A 16,888-nucleotide genomic window follows, 5' to 3' on the forward strand; every position below is an offset into this window, starting at 1 on the left:
ACTTTTCATTCATTCATTCATTTTTAATTATTTCGAACATGTAAATAAAAAAAAGAGAAATCGTACAAACAAAAGAAAACAAAACAGAAAAAAGTATTGTTTACAAACAGTGATGAGGAAAAAAAACATTTAATGATTGAATCTACATATCTACCTCACCCCATCTCCATAAGTCATTCATTAATAATTATCTTATACTTAATCAGATTCCTATATATTTATAAATATGTTGTTTACCTGTGCTATAAAGTACCAAAAATCAATGTAATAATAAATACAATATAAGTAATAGAAATCAGGCTATATATATTTATACATATATACAAACTCACACACCTACATAAAATCAACTAAAAACAAATTTCCATTTTTATTTATATGAAAAAGATATGAAGATAAACTAAGGAACAATAAATATTAAATATTAAGTCACAAAATAAAGAAACAGTAAAAAAATGTTGCTTGATATGATACATTTGATTGTGTATAATGTGTCATGTATGTAAATGTTGATGTTCTAATTACAAAATGAATTAAAAGACAATGACAATATTAAATAACATGTACAGGTTTATGACCTGCTGTGGGCTGGAGTGATTGAAGACTCAAAGGGAACTTATGGAGGATAATGTGAGTTCAAACCAGTAGAAAAGTGGATGGAGTTCTGCGCGGGGAACATCGGGGGCACGGCCGGACACGCACTCCGGCGTCAGTCAGGCAGGTTTGCGCGACTTCCTGGTCCGGGAACGATGTGACACTATCGCGATAGACAGTCTCTCTCTCCGTGAGCAGTTCCGCGGCGGGGGCCTGGCGCTGGAATGCGAAACTACAAGTTTTTCAGCCAAAACAAACAAACAACCGACAAACCTCCGACGCTCCGTCTCGCTAGCACCTTAGCTGCCCCCCGGAGTCAGCTGCGGTCCGAGCCATGAGGGAGACGCTTCACATGCGGTGGGTTTCATCCAGACGTCCGCGCTAACGCTTTAGCATGGCTAGCTAGCTAATCCATCAACACCCAGGCTTGTGACAGCTGACCACTGGGCTACAGCTAGCACTAGCGCGGCTAGCTGCCAGAGCAGTTGGCGAAATTGAGTAGATCTCGTTCAAACTCGTTCAGATGACTGTGTGCTGCGGTAGCCACGAGTGTCGCGGGACAAACTCCCCCGGTGGTGGGGATGTTATTTCCCGCGGTAGCCTCTCTGTACACCGGCATGGTTGTTTGTTTGTTTGTGTGTTGCACGGTGGCTAACCGATGCTGCTGGTAGCTAGCCTGCTAGCTAGCGCTGGTATGTCGTCGTTGCTTGGTGCAACAGTACGACCAAACAAACAACAACAGCCTGACAGGCACCTTGTTGGCACCCTTCTGCTAATGGGAATGAAAACCACTGACTCATTTCTGTGTGGGTGCGTTGGTGCTCGACTCTTGTACTGAATGAATTATGCTCTTACACAAACTCACGTTGTCATGTCTCACAAAGGCTGTTAAATTGACATGTTGCTGCAGTTACTGCTGACACATCGGGGTATGTGAGGGACATTTTGCAGGCCAGCAGTGCTAATAGGTTTATTGCAGCATTCCCCTGACATTAGATTTTCCTCTGTCATCTTCTGCACCTTCAGGGGATGAGAGATTGGCTGTTTCCCCCACTGCTGCTCTGGGCCCGTTGACTCTCTGTGTTGGCTCAGGATGGCGCAGGGAGGCTCTCAACTCGACTACCACATCCTGCAGGACCTCAAGCAGCGTTTCCCGGAGATCCCAGAAGGGGTAGTGTCTCAGTGCCTTCTGCAGGTACTCACACACTCACTCATGCACATGCACATGCACACAATAGCTGTTGGCAGATTGTTGAAAATTGTGACAGTGTGATATTCACACACACAGAGGGTTGTTTTATTGCAGGATGTCTTGCTATTTTTGTACAAGTCAGCCTTTAGTGTTATCTCCTTTCATGTATGACAGTCGTTTTATTTTAGAATATAGGACTAGATGGTGAATACCGCCTTGTACGTTTGAAGGTCTTCTGCACAATTTAAGGTACCAACTACCAGCAGATGTTAGCTGGTGTTAGTGGCCACCAGCAGATGTTAGGGACGTAACCTCGGTTTTGCACCTTAGCGTCATCAAGTGTTTTGGCCTTGTGAACAACGATACAGGCCGATCTTGAGGGTACGCTGAGGCTAAAGGTAAATGTGACTGGCTACTGGCTTGTAGGGCAGCACTATGAAAGCCATGTGGCCCACTTAGTAGATCACACATCATTACCTCTATGCCTTTTTATATTAAACACTACCATTTTAGAACATGGAGACAAGATGGAGAATATCCCTTGTATGTGTCTTGTACTTAATGCCTACCGCCAGTTGATGTTCGCGGATGTTAGTGAACACCAGCGGATGTTAGGGACAAGAGTTCCAAAGATGAGAACTCAAACACTCTCTAGCCGTTTTCAGACATGACCCCCGGGGGATGTTTGGAAGATTGGGTTCAGTCTTTGTCCAGAGCTTGCCTTTCACACACGCACACATGCTTTCTCTGCTCAGACGCGTTCACAACAAAGAGGCAATCTCTGGGCGGTTCAGGTGAAGGGTGGTGCAGCAGGCAGGTAAAGGGCGGAACGTATTAATTCTACTGCGGAGATCACATGTTTTTGTTAACAGTACTAAACACCGTTGTCGGCCCTTATCACCAAAAGCTGACATGGGAGCTTTCGGTGATAAGGGCCGACAACGGTGACAATCTTCGTTCAGTGTCTTCCACGTGTATCGCACTTCTGCTTCACTTTTGTGTCTGTTGCATGTCAGAAACGTTATCAAGATCCTGCTGTGTTCTCAAATTGGCTCGTCCGGATTTTCTGTGAACTTTTTTCCAGAGGACTAGCTAGAAAAAGTCAGACGGGAGTCCGTAGGTTAGGCAGTTAAACATTTTGGTTCACACTTACGGCCCTCTGGAGAATGTTTGGAGAATCTCAAGAGTTCAGTGCATGTGTGAAAGCAGCTTCTGATCCAAACTGAATTTTTAAGTTGAGACTGTTCTGTTTCTATTTCAGAACAACAACAACCTGGATCTCTGCTGCCACCTGCTGGCTCAGGAAAGTAACAGATACCTGTACGGAGAGTTTCATCACAGTCCAGAGGAGGGGCGACTCAGCCGAAACCACATGCTTCACATTAGTCTGGGCTACCCAGGCTCGGAGGCGGCTAAGGCCAATGGAGGAGTGTCAGGAGTAGGGCGCTCTTTGGTGCACAGCACAAGTGACAGTCACATCGAACCCCAGCGGCAGAGCTACCCTGAACCACTGTCAGCTCCCGCCACCATGGCCCCCTCCCCTGGTTACAATCCTTTCTTCATGAACGATCAGAGCCGCTCAGCGAGCACTCCTACCCCTCCACCCTCAATGCAGGGCATGTCTCCCACATACTCCCCTGTCCCACGCTACACCATGAACCCCATAACAGTCACACTTTCACAAACTATCCCCAACGTCCCACAGGCTCTGCAGATCCCTCCTGGCCACTACGCTAACAGCACCAACACAACCCTGTATATTCGACCTTCACCCTCCCAGAGTCCTCAGCCAGCGCCCTGGTCCTCTTCAGGGGCACCTGTCTATCAGCATCAGCAGTCCCCCTACAGTACTCCCACATATGGCTCCCCTTACAGCTCCCCTCAGCATCAAGTCCAGCCACAGCCTCAACCGCAGCCCCAGCCGCAACCCCAGCACCAGCAGTATGTCTTCCTCCCTATTAGCTCCCCAACCATTCCCAGCATGCCCTACCATCACCAGCAACAACCCCAACAACAGCCAGCTGTTTACAGGCCCTACCACACAAAAGGCCCCCTAAAGAACCAGATAGAGATTACTCTGGAGGGTCCACGACCTCGCAGCAACTCACCTGTGCACACCCCTCACCCCCAAGGAGCACTTTACATGGCCACCAGCCCCTCCCCGAGCTCCCCTTCAAGGGGCATCACTATGACTGGACCTCCAGGCCCGGCAGCCTTTCACCCTGGGATGTATCTGCAGCACCAGGGCCCCGCCAGGCCTCGGCCTGCCTCCTCTCCTCAACCAGGCCAATCAGCCTACACTTTCAAAATCAAAGTGTCCCCCGGCGGCCAGGCCCAGAGGCCCCTCAGCTCACCTCCTGTGGCTGAAGCAGAGTCGCTTCTCAACATAGTTGACCAAGTGGCACACAATGCTGCTCCTGCACCCATCCTGCCCATCTCCGCTCTACCAGGGAACATTACCAATCAGTTTCAGCCAATGCCCCGACGTACCAGCTCAGGCTCTGATGACTATGCCTACACACAAGGTAAATTAATTAATTTTCTATTACTCTGTATTTGTGTGGTATTCTTCACATTCTAAATTTACATCTTTTTGTCTGAAACTGGCAAATTAAGTGCCTAGCAGTGTGTAGTGTTAATGTCATATCATAGGAATCATTTGTTAGATTTACTATATTTTAGGCTGTTCCCTCAACCATATGATTTATGAAGGATGTAAGACAGCTTTGTCATTTTTCCTGTTTAAATGTGATTGTTGTCTGGTGCAATATATTGTCGTGATTGTAGGAGTTTTCAGTCATCAGATGTTCTGTACCTCAATGTCCGTATAAATACTATTAATTGATGCAGTGTATGAACAGGGTACTGAAGTGAAAGTAGCTGGTATTTAACAAGAATCCTGTGATTCGTTTGTTCTCCTCCAGCTCTCCTGCTTCACCAGCAGGCCAGGATGGAGCGTCTTATGAAGGAGCTGATGATGGAGAGGCAGAAACTAGAGCAGCTCAAGGCTGATGTCAACAACATGGAGTATGACGCGCTTCAAAGACGCTTTCGACGAGTTAATTCCAGCAGTCTTATACCCAGAGTAAGGACTCGTTAGTAACACTCGTTACGCATTTGTCAATTTTATGTCACGACATATCTTTTTTTATACATTTCCATATGCTCACAAAACATGATGCACCACCACAGACTGGTTGTTGCCTCACGAAAATACTTTTCTATGGATGCTAATTTGGATCTATTAGCTACATCGCAACTGAAATTCTGGGTGCACATCAGCCTTTGGACTTTTTTAAAAAGCAGGAAAGAATCAAAAGTAAAATTTCATAGTTTAGTTGTCCAAGTGCAGGGACAATGCAGTAATAAGTCATTGTAATAAGGAGACAGGTTAGAAAGGGACACTGGAGAATATTTGGTGATCTGTTTTTATTCAATCTAACTGGGTTGCGTGTTTGCTCTGACTGTAGCCTGAAGAAATGACCCGATTGCGGAGTTTGAACAGAATGCTTCAGATTGATATCGACTGTTCCCTGAAGGAGACAGATCTACTGCAGTCTAGAGGTATACATACACACACACACACACACACACACAAATGCACATTCCTGCACAAACCTTTGAAGTGTGTCGCTGTTTTATTTGAAAGCATTGATCTTGAAAGAGTGGAGCCCAGAGACAGACAGAGTTGGGTCCTAAGTGATGGATGGTACTCCATCGCACTGCATACAGATTCAGTTCTCAAAAATGACCGGTTGGTCCTTGACAGGATGGGGGCCGATCTACGGTTGGCCCTCACTGGGTCTCTTCACAGTGACTGACTGATATATGATCCTTGTAGATTACACCGTTTCTAACAGTACAGCCTTGAAATGCCCCTAACTACAGTGTGTGGAAATAAGTTGAAATGCTTTATTTATCTGCAGTGATAATATTGTAAGCTGACACAGTGTAACTGGCAGTAGACTCAAGACTGAGACCACTTTCAGTTAGTCCTTTGCCACTGAACGTTTGGACTGTAAATCTCCCCCGAGTCGCAGTTCTTTTGCAGACTGCAGCAGCGTTTCCTCCAAGACATATTTGTATTTTGTTGTGTTTATTTGACCCTCTACCTGAACAGGGCTGAGAGGGTTGTGCTTTAGAGAAACATCCCCACAGCATGATGCTCTCATGTTAGGCTTCATGGTTGTGATGGTGCGTTTCTGCAGATGTTTGACATTAGGGTCAGAAACGATACAAGATGTTTCAGGCCAATGAGGATTAGGGATGAAACAGTGGCAGAGTTTGTGGTATAACATGGTTACGTTCCAGATAGTTAGTTGTCCTGTTTCCATCTTTAATTACCCAAATTACTGCGTTGATTTGATCGATACTGTTCAACAACAAATAAAGCTAGCAAGTCTCCAAGACACAGAAGCAGCAAACAACTTACATTTGTAGTTGTGTTCTAAAAGCATGGCGTAACAGAATTTTTTAAAGCAGCCCTTACATTTAGCTATAAAATGGAAGCAGTGGTTAGGAATGACTGAGCTTTCACTTTCACTTGTAGTCTGGTGAACCAGCAGTAACTGAACTGATGAGGAAGTTGTGGATTTATCTCTCAAATAACATTTTGGCAAACGCAGATCAAGAAGATGTGATGTAAACGCCTTGTTTTCAGGCTGCGGTTTCTCTTTGACGCTTAAATCTGTGACTGGTGAATCACCTGGGCTCCAGTCTTTGAGCTTTTGTCAATAAATAAATTTGAACTTGCAGAAAATAATAGGATTTTCAAGTCAGCCAATCATTTTAAGCATCGTGTCTCTTCCAGTGTTAAAATGCTAACCCCTGCAAGTTTGTAGGCAGACAATAAAATTGATACTCGGATCATATTTGTTCTATGGGTGTTTGCAACTATTTATCACTGTTCTTTTCATTTAATTTTAGTATTTATTATACAGAAACATTCTTTGTCTGCTTATTTTATTTTTGGTGGTTTGCAAAATATTTGATACTTAAGGCTGTGACCAGTTTCAGTGTTCAAACTCAGAAAAAGTGTTGTAATCTTTGTTGAAACAGCCAATATAATTGCATAATTAGCTTGAATGCTTTTAGCGTAGTCAACTATAAGCAAGTGAACTCCCTTATTTCATGTTGACTTAAAATAATATCTTATGTCGAAGTGAACTAGGTCTCCTGGCAAAATCCTGTAGAAGTCTGGATCATGCTTTAAATTTAAGTGTGTATTTAATATCTGGGATTCCCAAGAGGCTGCTAAGACCGACTGAATAAGAAAAACACAAGGAGCTGTGTTGGTCGGGGCATGTTGCTTCACGTGCCACACATGATAAACTACAACCCAGGATGGTCCGTTTGAAATATGGAGCCATGAACTTTAAGGCTCTTTGGAAAACAAAGCACAAGTAGTTGGTTATATCACAATGAGGCAGAATTGTACACCTCTGGAAAGTTATTACATATTATGAATTTGATTGGTCAATATATTTAGTAGCTAGATGATGTCTTATTATGTTCAACAACTTTTGTTACCGTCATCCCTGCGTTTCTTCATCCTTTGTGCTTTGCAATGAATGCTGAGGCTGCCATCCTCTCTCTGAACACCACAGCCAGTCAAGAGAGAAGCTGGAAGCCAGTTGGACTTCTGGCTGGGATGGGCACTTCTAAATAATCGTCAGTATCAAATTTGTGCTTTTCCTCCACAGGGAAGTTTGACCCGAAAGCAATGAACAACTTTTATGACAACATCCAACCTGGTCCAGTTGTGCCGCCTAAACCTGGAAAGAAAGGTGAGAATTGTTCAAGCGGTTTTTGGGCCGTGAATAGGGATCATGAGATATTTTCATAAAGGTGTGTAAAGGGGGGGGAGAAAAATAGATTTTCTACATGGTAGAATCATATGGTAATACTGTAGCTAAGATACAGATTTGAGTTTCATTGCAAGACCATTCAGGTCCTTGTTACTCTTATATTTGTTGTATTTGGCTTCCAGCACATTGAGTATTTGGGAAATTCTTTTAGAAAATGGAGAATAAAAGCTAAACGGACCTTGGTCTGTGTTGGCCTCCACAAATCTGTTGGCATGGAAACACGGTGAGAAACCTTGCCGTTAAGTGAATGCCCTTGTCTATCAACATTTATATTTAAATAGTTGATGCTTGAATGCGTGCCTTGCACATTTGTTGAGTGACAGCCATGGTTAATTCCAGCCCTGAGCTGATGACACCTAAATTGTTGCTGCATTTTACGCTTTTATCACAGAACTAAATAGTCTTTTTTATGTTTCGGTTCCTTCTGTTCGTGTCAGAGGGGGAGCAGGGCTCCAAGCCAGCGCCAAGGCCTCAGAGGGACGAGGACTTTGAAGGCGCCCAGTGGAACTGTGAAAGCTGCACCTTCCTCAACCACCCTGCACTCAACCGCTGTGAACAGTGCGAGATGCCCCGCTACACCTGAGCTTAGGTCTGTGCTGTATTTCCCATCCCCTGCCAATCCTTGGATACTATAAGCCCCTCCAGAATCTGCAGAATCTGTCTAGAGGTCTTCCCCGGTCAATCAATATATACGTCCCTCTTACCTGCTGAGGAGGAGCCTTCTAGACTTCTTGTCCTGCTCCCATCCACTACTCCTGTGCACTTTGACCCTTGTTTCTGTTGGCGGATGATGAATCTTATTTCCGGACGGTTAGAGACTCTAATCATGGCAAATGTATAAAGAGGGAGTGACATGCTGCGACTCTGGCAGTGGTTGGGACAGGGGGCTCCTGAAAGGTCAAAACAATTGGGGTTTTTAAAGAGACAAGGAGCTACGGCTTACCTAGCGAACATTCCACGCAGAATGAGTGACTGCCCTGTTTACACAACTGTGCCCATTCCTGAACTCAACATGGAGGAATCTGTCTTAAATCCAGAACCTGTAACTCCCTCTGTGACGGTGGATTAATGAAAGCAAATGGTATATAAGTTCTGACTAATGCGAAATGTAGACTGTACACTGTATCTAGCTCTGTATTAGAGCTCATTTCACTGAAAGAACACTAAAGACACGTGCATTTAAGTATATTCCTGGTACTTTAATGCATATTATGCCACCCTGTATTATGTGTTCAAAAGATGTTGATTTCCTGTGCAAATGCCTCAACTTGCTGTACTTAATAAAGGAGCTGATTCTATGTGACTTGACCGTGCAGCTTGCATGTCTGTATAGCTGATGTCATAATTCACAGATGCCCCCCCCCCCCCCCCCCCCCCCCCCCCAAAGGAACCAAATACACATTTTTTTCACAGTACATGTTTATTATGTTAGTAATCAAACCAGTGGGAATCAAATACAGCAGCACATGGCTGTGGCATGCACATACACACTCTTTCTCTAATGTAGGAAGGGGGAACTGAAGCTTCTGACCATTTTAAATAAGGTTTGAGAGGACAGTCATTACCAGAGCAGATCATTGTAGGTCCAGTCACCCCTCATGTTCACCCTGTCCTCCTTTTAGGTATGAAACTTTCAAGTTTCCATTTAAAGTCCCACTCCAGTAGCTTATTACCCTAAAACAAACAAAATTACATATTCAAAAGGTAATGAAAAAATCCCCCAATGGACATTAAATGACATCAATATAACTCTACACCTTCCTTCCTCACGCTGTGTCTGGGATCTATGAATGTGTCTCTCCACCCTCACTGCTCACTTGCAGTTGAGGAGCCTTTTCCAGCTGCTGTGCTCCTCTCATAGGTGGACAGGATTCCTAGGTTTGTGACATCACAAACTGGTTGTCTGAGGATCCTTTCACCCATACAGGAATGCATCAGTGGTGAACCTTCGACTCCTGTTCACTTCCAATCTGCAAGCAAATCGCATCAGGGCTTTCTCGCGGAGTTCAACTTTGGTGCACATTGACCTGTGATATTTGCTGGGAGCGGGCCCTGAATCCTTCTTTTTCAGGACTTGCATAAGTTTACTGTACTGCTTATTTCAATCAAAATATGTTTATGTATAAAAACTACAAGGGGGACATGTTAACATGTTTAAAAACTTGATTTTTAAACGTAAAGTAAAGTATCAGGGACCTTTAACTTAGAAGCAAAAACCACATATACTGACCTTTTCAGTAACTACAGTTATTTCCTTCTATTGCTTCTCCCTCCCATTTGACAACTGTTGCTTTTTAATGGGGCCTCCTCTACTGAGAGCATTCCCACAGCGTTTCCTACGAGTGGGAAGATAAGGAGGCATCACATGGGCTGGTGTGTGCTCCATGACATGTGGTATGATCATGCAGACATGTGCACACGCTCAGCAGACATGGTCATTTGCCATCTTCCTTCCCGCTGGTCTGCTTGGAATGAATATTACTTAATTATGCTTACTGCACATACTTACATATAATACAACAGTTTTATCAAAGGTAAAACTCAGGTTATGCTGCAGGCCTAATTTAGTAGCCATAGGTTTTACCCCAGTTTACATGCAAGAGACACACCTGCTCATTAACCAGTAAATGTTCTCATCCTATTGTTTGAATGTTCCTGTGGAATGTTTCCCCTGTGTTTAGGTAGTTCCTGTTTATTTATCAGTTCTCTGTCAAACTCAAAGAGGGCAGCAGAAAATCAAAACCAGTCCACTGGAGCGTCATGACATGTTTTCATCAAAGTATTTTTCTAGAGGAAGACGACAAAGCCGAGTTCCAGATGAAGTGTATCTGTGGGGAAATGTGGCATTTTGCATTTCCTTAGGTGGACCCAGTCTTCCTCACTTTGTCATCCTCAGGATGTGACTTCAATAAGACGTTTCCTTTTAATTCCCTGATCGGCTGGAGTTTCTGCTTTGCATCCTCTGCTCTGATTGGGTGATTTAGTCCACGAATCGTCCTGGTATGGGGTCAGTGAATCCATCTGTTCCCTCCAGGTTTTCTGCCCAAATCTGAGACCTACTGGAGTTCCACTTAAAGGGGACGCACTCTTCACTGAATGGTGACATTGTCTTAAAAAATGAAACTGGCTGGTTTTGGATTTCTTTGCTCACAGCCTGCTTTGCTACCAAAACACCCCGAGAGAGCCCAGGGCTTCAGTCCAATAAGTGTGGAAAGTCTTTGGGACAACAAGTCAAGAGGCTCAATTCCAGCATTCAAAGTAACAATAAGCATTTGTGTTTAACATTTTTAAGCCTTTACAACGGCGATAGCTGTGGCCAAAGGCATTAGGTTTTCAGGTTGTCCATCCTTTTTTAGGGAGTTTCTTCAAATGTGGATCAAACGTTCACATGAACTCAGGGATGAACTGATTCGAATTTGGTGGTCAAAGGTCAATGTCATCGTGACCTCACAAAAAACATTTTTGGCCATACCTCAAGAATTCATATGCTAATTATGACAACAAACACTTAATTCCATCTATAAGACTGGATAGACAAACGGCGGTAATTCTACTTGTAGTCTGTGGTTGTGAAACGTTGTAACAGACAGAAAGTTCCTATCACTGAGATGACTTGAGTCCTGGTTTCTCCTCTTCACTGGCATATTCTTAGTAGTAGTCTTCGTAGTTCTTCGGGTTGAGGCAGTAGAGGATGGCGCCTCCAAAGGAGAAGATGGTGGACCCCCAGGCCAGGCCGTAGCCCCAGTTGAACTCATGATACACCCTCAGACTGATCGTCTCTATGAACTTGATGGGGAACAGGACCAAGCTGCACACCTGAAGCACCACTGCAAAGGAATAAAAGTGGGACGAGAGAAGGTGTTTATGTCAAAAATAACATATAACATGATGCGTGTTTAAAGCAACCACTGAACAACTTACAAAAGCTGGAAGGAGAGGGATCTGAGGTGCACTAAAGCCACTGAAATCTTACATTCACATTTGAAACAAAGCAGGATTTATTTGCCTTGGAGTCTTACCCTGACAGTCAGCCTACTATGCAACCTACATTTCTTTTGGAAGCTGGACAGTCATTGTTTTGTAATGTTGGATTATCCCTCAGCTCTTCCCTTTTGCTTTGTTATTTCGCTTCCGAAGGGACCGAATCTCTTTTTACGTACCTGCAGAGAACAGCATGACAGCCACAGGCTTGTAGCAGCGACTCCTGCAGCCGAAGCACAGGGACACCAACGCCACGAGGAGGGAGAGCAGGGTGAGTGCCGCCCCCCCCAACAGCAGGGCCAGCGTGGCAATCTGCCAGTCTGAGGAAAACACACACAGGGACAGAGAGAAAGGAGGGGGGTGTGGAGTGAGGAAGCATGAAATCACACTGAGATAGAGCGTGACATAGGTAGCTAAAACGAGGTTACACTGGAGAGCTGTGTCCGTGCTGTTGACAGCAGAGAGGAAGGTGCACAGATAAATGAGGAGGGGGGGGGGGGGGGGGGGCTGCAGAGTAGGTCACAGGCCGCTGCCATGCTCAAACTGTCACAAGAGAAAAATTAATAGCCACAGTGTAAACACAAACTATTTGTGGTTCGAGGGATGAGACAACTCCCCCGTGCATATTCTCAGAAACTCAACGATTGCTCATAACGTTCTGATGTGAGCCACCGGGGAGCCGCGGTCAGTGGCAGCACAGGAATGTGAACCACGCGGTCAATGACCCTCAAAGCGAGCACAGCAGTTTTCTGGCTGACAAGAAGCAAACAAACGAATGCACGTACGCTCGGTTACGCTCAGATTTCAGCGGGCTCAGTAATGGATCCCCAATGCAGCAGAAAGACAAAGTGATTCTTGTGGGGTGACTCAGATAATGAGCATCCCTCCCTGTTGGCGAAAGTGCAAAGCTCAGCTGCGATCTCAGCGTCCCATTCAGATTTACTAGAAAAACACTCAACTGGAAAAAAGAAAACACGTCTTAATCTTGTTTCCTTTCCTTGTTGGAGTGGAAACAGACAGAAAACCAGAAGGGGAAGAACATGTTCGTCAAAGAAAAATCTAAAAATATTATAGAAGAGCAAAGAAAACACTTTAACAGACTCAAAATATCTAAATTATGGAGACTTAATTATCACGGGACAGAAACTGGGGATTGTTGCGAGCCTGTTTCGTAACTTTGCTGTGTGCTCACGGAAACAGGAGGTGCACATGTAAACAGGCAGGGATATTATGATGAAGCATTCGATTACACAGGAGGAAGTCATTTAAAGTACACTGGGTGGAAGAAAATGAATAACATCAAAGTATAAAGGGGAGTTGGCTCTAAATAAGAGATTCAGTGTTACAGTAGATAGACTGACAACATTGTCATCATGGTTCCTTTATAAGTATGAATGCTATTGTTTATCATGAAGCCCAGGAAATAAAGGAAGTTTAAGCTCTGCCAAGAATATTTCCTCTCTGTTGAGGCAGAAAATCATTAAATCATCCACCAGTGAGGAGAAAGTGACAAAACGTAAGCAGCTTAAAGTGCAGTTCCCACTCGTGTTGGAGGGCTTTTTTCTAGGGGGCCAAGCGGCTCAAATATAAACAAACATCAACTGCTTTTGACCAAATATGGCTCAGGATTTAGAGTTTAAAAATGGGCCCTGTCACCACAGGATGTTGGAGAGAGCCCACAAAAAGCAGAGCACCCGTTCCCCTCCGGCCTCCAGCTTGCATAACACCAGGCCCCCTCAAAGACCGACCCCTCGAATTTCCCTGCCACTGCCTCGCTGGCGGCCTCGCAGTAAAAAAAAGAGAAAGAAAAAGGCCACGGTGACTTGACCCGCAGCTGTCAATGCAAATTGCTGGAGAGATACAGTATCATCTCTAGGTCAGTTTGGTGCCTTCAGCCAAGCCAGTCTGTAACCAAAAATTCTTATCAGTGCAGCCGCGAAACAGCAGGATGCAGAGAGTCCTCTCATCTCCGATTTGGAACACGCCCTGTGCGCGCCGTGCAAGAAACACAGCCAGAGTTATAGCACTTAAAGGCTTTGACGAGCAGGAAGTGCCAAACTATTAATCAGGGCCCTGCATGATGACAGATGGAAAAGTAGATACAGTACACAAGATCTAATCTGAGAATTAATTATGGGCCCTTGTGTGCATGTCCGGGGCTGCAGAAGTGTTTCTCGAAAAAAAACAAGAATGCTTCAGGGCCCCATTTCGGTTTCTTTGTCTGAGACAATGGCGGAAGATTTGTGTCACAGAGGAGCCTTGAGTGTCTCTCTCTGTCTCCCTCTCTCTCTCTCGCTGAAGTGAAGGTAGCAGGAAGATCTTTAACCAGAGGTCCCTGCTTCATGTCTCCATGAGTCGAGACATTGAATCCCTACCAGCTCTGTGAAGAACACACTGTTCAAAGAGAAGACATTCACAGTACAGGCTCTGTAACATAGTACATGATTAATATGCTTTGGCATCACCGCGTCTGATTGAGCTGGACTCACTCACACGCTGGCTCCACATTTATCCCCTCATCTCACACGGAGCTGGCATCCACACACACACACACACAAAGATTTTGCATGACCGTAACACATTCCTAGCCATGTGTCTTTTTTATGATTTACCTCTGACCCCATGCCTGAGTGTGTGTGACTGAGAAAGAGAGGGAGAGCTGCCATATGTTTCTGTATATTTTGAAAACTTCGTGAGCCTGTAACAAGACCATATTTCATGTCTCCTTTCTAACTCACACTGCAACGCACTGTGTTCTCCTGGACACACACACACACACACACACACACACACACACACACACACACACACACACACATGCAGGCCTTGCAGTACAAGCTCAAAACATCTAAGCGGCCAGCTGATGTTTCAAACTAACAGGATTTATTTAATGCCAAGAGCATGACACTGAGGAAATATTGGGGGGCAGACAGACGGGGGGGGTAGAAACTGATTACCGGGATTCAAATCAATAAGCGGAGCCAAGTTCAAGCCTGAGGAAATGGGCAGTTTGCTGTGTGCATTAACTGTGGTATGCTGCTGCTGCTGCTGCTGCCGCCGCCGCTGGGAGCTGACCCGGAGACTGCATGTCTTTATATGGCACCAAAGTGCACTTTGTCTGTGCTGACAGAGGAGGGCCGGGGCCAGCGTGACCCACAGTTACTCATCCCTCAGACAGAAGGAAAACATTTTTGTCAGACTAACAAAAACACAATTCACCACTCACGCCGCACACATGCAAGGAGAGGCCCGGAGGCAGAGAATGTGGATATGATATTTAGCTGCCTCAGACCTGAGAGTTTGGTCAACTTTTAGGCCAAAATGACGCTTTAGCAAGTTACATGTAGAGATTCAGGTTCTTGATCACCAACGTGCACTCGCCATTTCTTGCGACCTTAGAACGGCAGCGGTGGTCAATAGGGATTCTTCAGCACCTCTTTAAAGACCGGTCAATTTGACATGTTCAAGGCAGCTTTTGTTTTCTACTTCACAATCAATTTCAACCTGATATATTAATATGACAAACTGTGGCCCGGAAATGTACCAGAGCGGAATTTGTTGCAAGAAAAATGTACATTATACACCAAACAAAGTACATGACTGTTGTTTTGAATCTCATTAGCTTTTATAGGCTGGTCGCCATGGCTGAAGAGATGGCATTTCCTGACATCACAATTGATTTTCTTGTTAATGTTCACAGACACCAGTTAAAGTCCAACAACCCTTGTTCACCCCTGTTTGTGCAGCTGTGGGTGGAAATATGAAATGCTTCCAAATTAAAATGAGGGGATTCCATATACAGAAGTTCCCCCCTCTAGCAGAGAGAAGCAGCATTGCTGGAGTGCTTCACTTGTTTCCCTGGTTACTAATCTCCAGGCATCTGGACCTCTGGGGAGCTCTCTGCTCGGAGTTGCCCTCGCTCCTTGGCCGGTGGAGAAACCCACACAAAGGCTCATTTTGTGCGCAACAAAAGGCCAAATGAAACCCCAGCTGGACCGCTCCTGGCGAGGCGAGATTCCCACATCATTAAGTGTCGTCCTGGGCAAAAAAACTTAACTCTCCCTGCATAGAAAATCAGTGTTGGACCTGTGTTATTATTGACACTTTTCTAGACTCAAAAGTTTTTTCCTCGGTTATTTCGCACAGTTTTACGCACGCCATTGTTCAGCATCTTACTTAGTGTAGAAAAAGGTTCTGCAGTTTAAATTAACCAGGCAATAGCTGATTATAAAGTAATTAACATTTACCATTCTCTGGGGTGATGTTTTATAATTCTCACGCACAGAACAGATTGCTTCTGCCTGCAGGGACTCCCTTTGTTATCCCTCTGCTCCGTGCGTCTCTTTCATTTCAAGATGTGGGTGTCTGCTGCGTGCACCCCCCCAAACTCTACCCCATCCCGGCCGCAGCATTTGAAACAAAAAGGGTGTTTTTTGAGGATGCTGCGGCCTGTTTCAAAACTTCACAATAACACGGAGGCGGATCAGCAGCAGCCTCCCGTCACCATGGAGCGTGTCTCTCACCCGTGGCCAGCGTGCTTTTGCAGGACCACTCCACGGAGCTGACGGGCTTCCAGCAGGACGCCCACAGGGACAGATGGTACTGGTCGTCCGCCGTCACCCACGCCGGGCTCAGCATGGCCCCGGCGTCCAGGCACAGCGCGAGGAACACGCACACCAGTCCCACCAACTTCAGGGGCGTCAGCACCGACACCCGCACCTCCTCTGTGCCGCTCAGGGATGAAGCCATGTCCGATCTAAAGTAGCTCACTCATCCAAAAAAGAAAAAAGGAAACTTGGAGAAGAGCATGTGTGATTTCGAAACGGTGGTCCGCGTAGGAGTTGCGGCAGCCCCCCCTGCCTGTGCCCGGGATGAGGGAAGCAGGATGGGGAGCTCCGCGCACTGTGCGTCCTGAGGAGCCGGAGCTGAGATCTGCTGAGAGACCCGAGCTGAACATCACTGAAATAACACGGTGCTACTGCTGCTGCTGGGTCCTAGTGCACACACACACACACACACACACACACACACACACACACACACACACACACACCATCTCTCTCTCTCTCTCTATGTCTCTGATGCTACTTTTAAAATTATAATGCAATTTTAGATTTATAAGTGATTCAATTAACGAGTATTTTTATACAGTGTGGAGGCAGAACTGAAAACTGGAAAAACAGTTTATCAGTGAGAATTATTCAAATACACCACACATCCGTGAAAAGCTGCACAGGATTTTAAATAGTTTTTC

General features: G+C 45.2%; 2 protein-coding genes across 3 annotated transcripts; one reads left to right on the forward strand and one right to left on the reverse strand.

The window, feature by feature from the left end:
* The first annotated feature begins 651 nt into the window (after positions 1–651).
* On the forward strand, positions 652–9,337 carry tab3 (TGF-beta activated kinase 1 (MAP3K7) binding protein 3). Of its 2 annotated transcripts, none has more exons than XM_034582585.1 (7): positions 652–951; positions 1,621–1,789; positions 3,048–4,311; positions 4,711–4,871; positions 5,257–5,350; positions 7,489–7,572; positions 8,091–9,337. In XM_034582585.1, the coding sequence occupies exons 2-7, from the start codon at positions 1,688–1,690 to the stop codon at positions 8,234–8,236; spliced, it is 1,851 nt and encodes a 616-aa protein (XP_034438476.1). In that variant the 5' UTR covers positions 652–951; positions 1,621–1,687; the 3' UTR covers positions 8,237–9,337. The 2 variants fall into 2 exon arrangements, with proteins under 2 accessions (XP_034438476.1, XP_034438477.1); XM_034582586.1 differs by having other exon boundaries at positions 676–951; positions 3,048–4,236.
* On the reverse strand, positions 9,055–16,590 carry tmem47 (transmembrane protein 47). Its single transcript, XM_034582594.1, has 3 exons — positions 16,158–16,590; positions 11,814–11,954; positions 9,055–11,480 (listed from the first exon to the last, which is right to left on the reverse strand). The coding sequence occupies exons 1-3, from the start codon at positions 16,381–16,383 to the stop codon at positions 11,302–11,304; spliced, it is 546 nt and encodes a 181-aa protein (XP_034438485.1). The 5' UTR covers positions 16,384–16,590; the 3' UTR covers positions 9,055–11,301.
* Positions 16,591–16,888: the final 298 nt, after the last annotated feature.

The sequence above is a fragment of the Hippoglossus hippoglossus genome, chromosome 4 (assembly GCF_009819705.1).
Source record: "Hippoglossus hippoglossus isolate fHipHip1 chromosome 4, fHipHip1.pri, whole genome shotgun sequence".
NCBI classification, from domain to species: domain Eukaryota; kingdom Metazoa; phylum Chordata; class Actinopteri; order Pleuronectiformes; family Pleuronectidae; genus Hippoglossus; species Hippoglossus hippoglossus.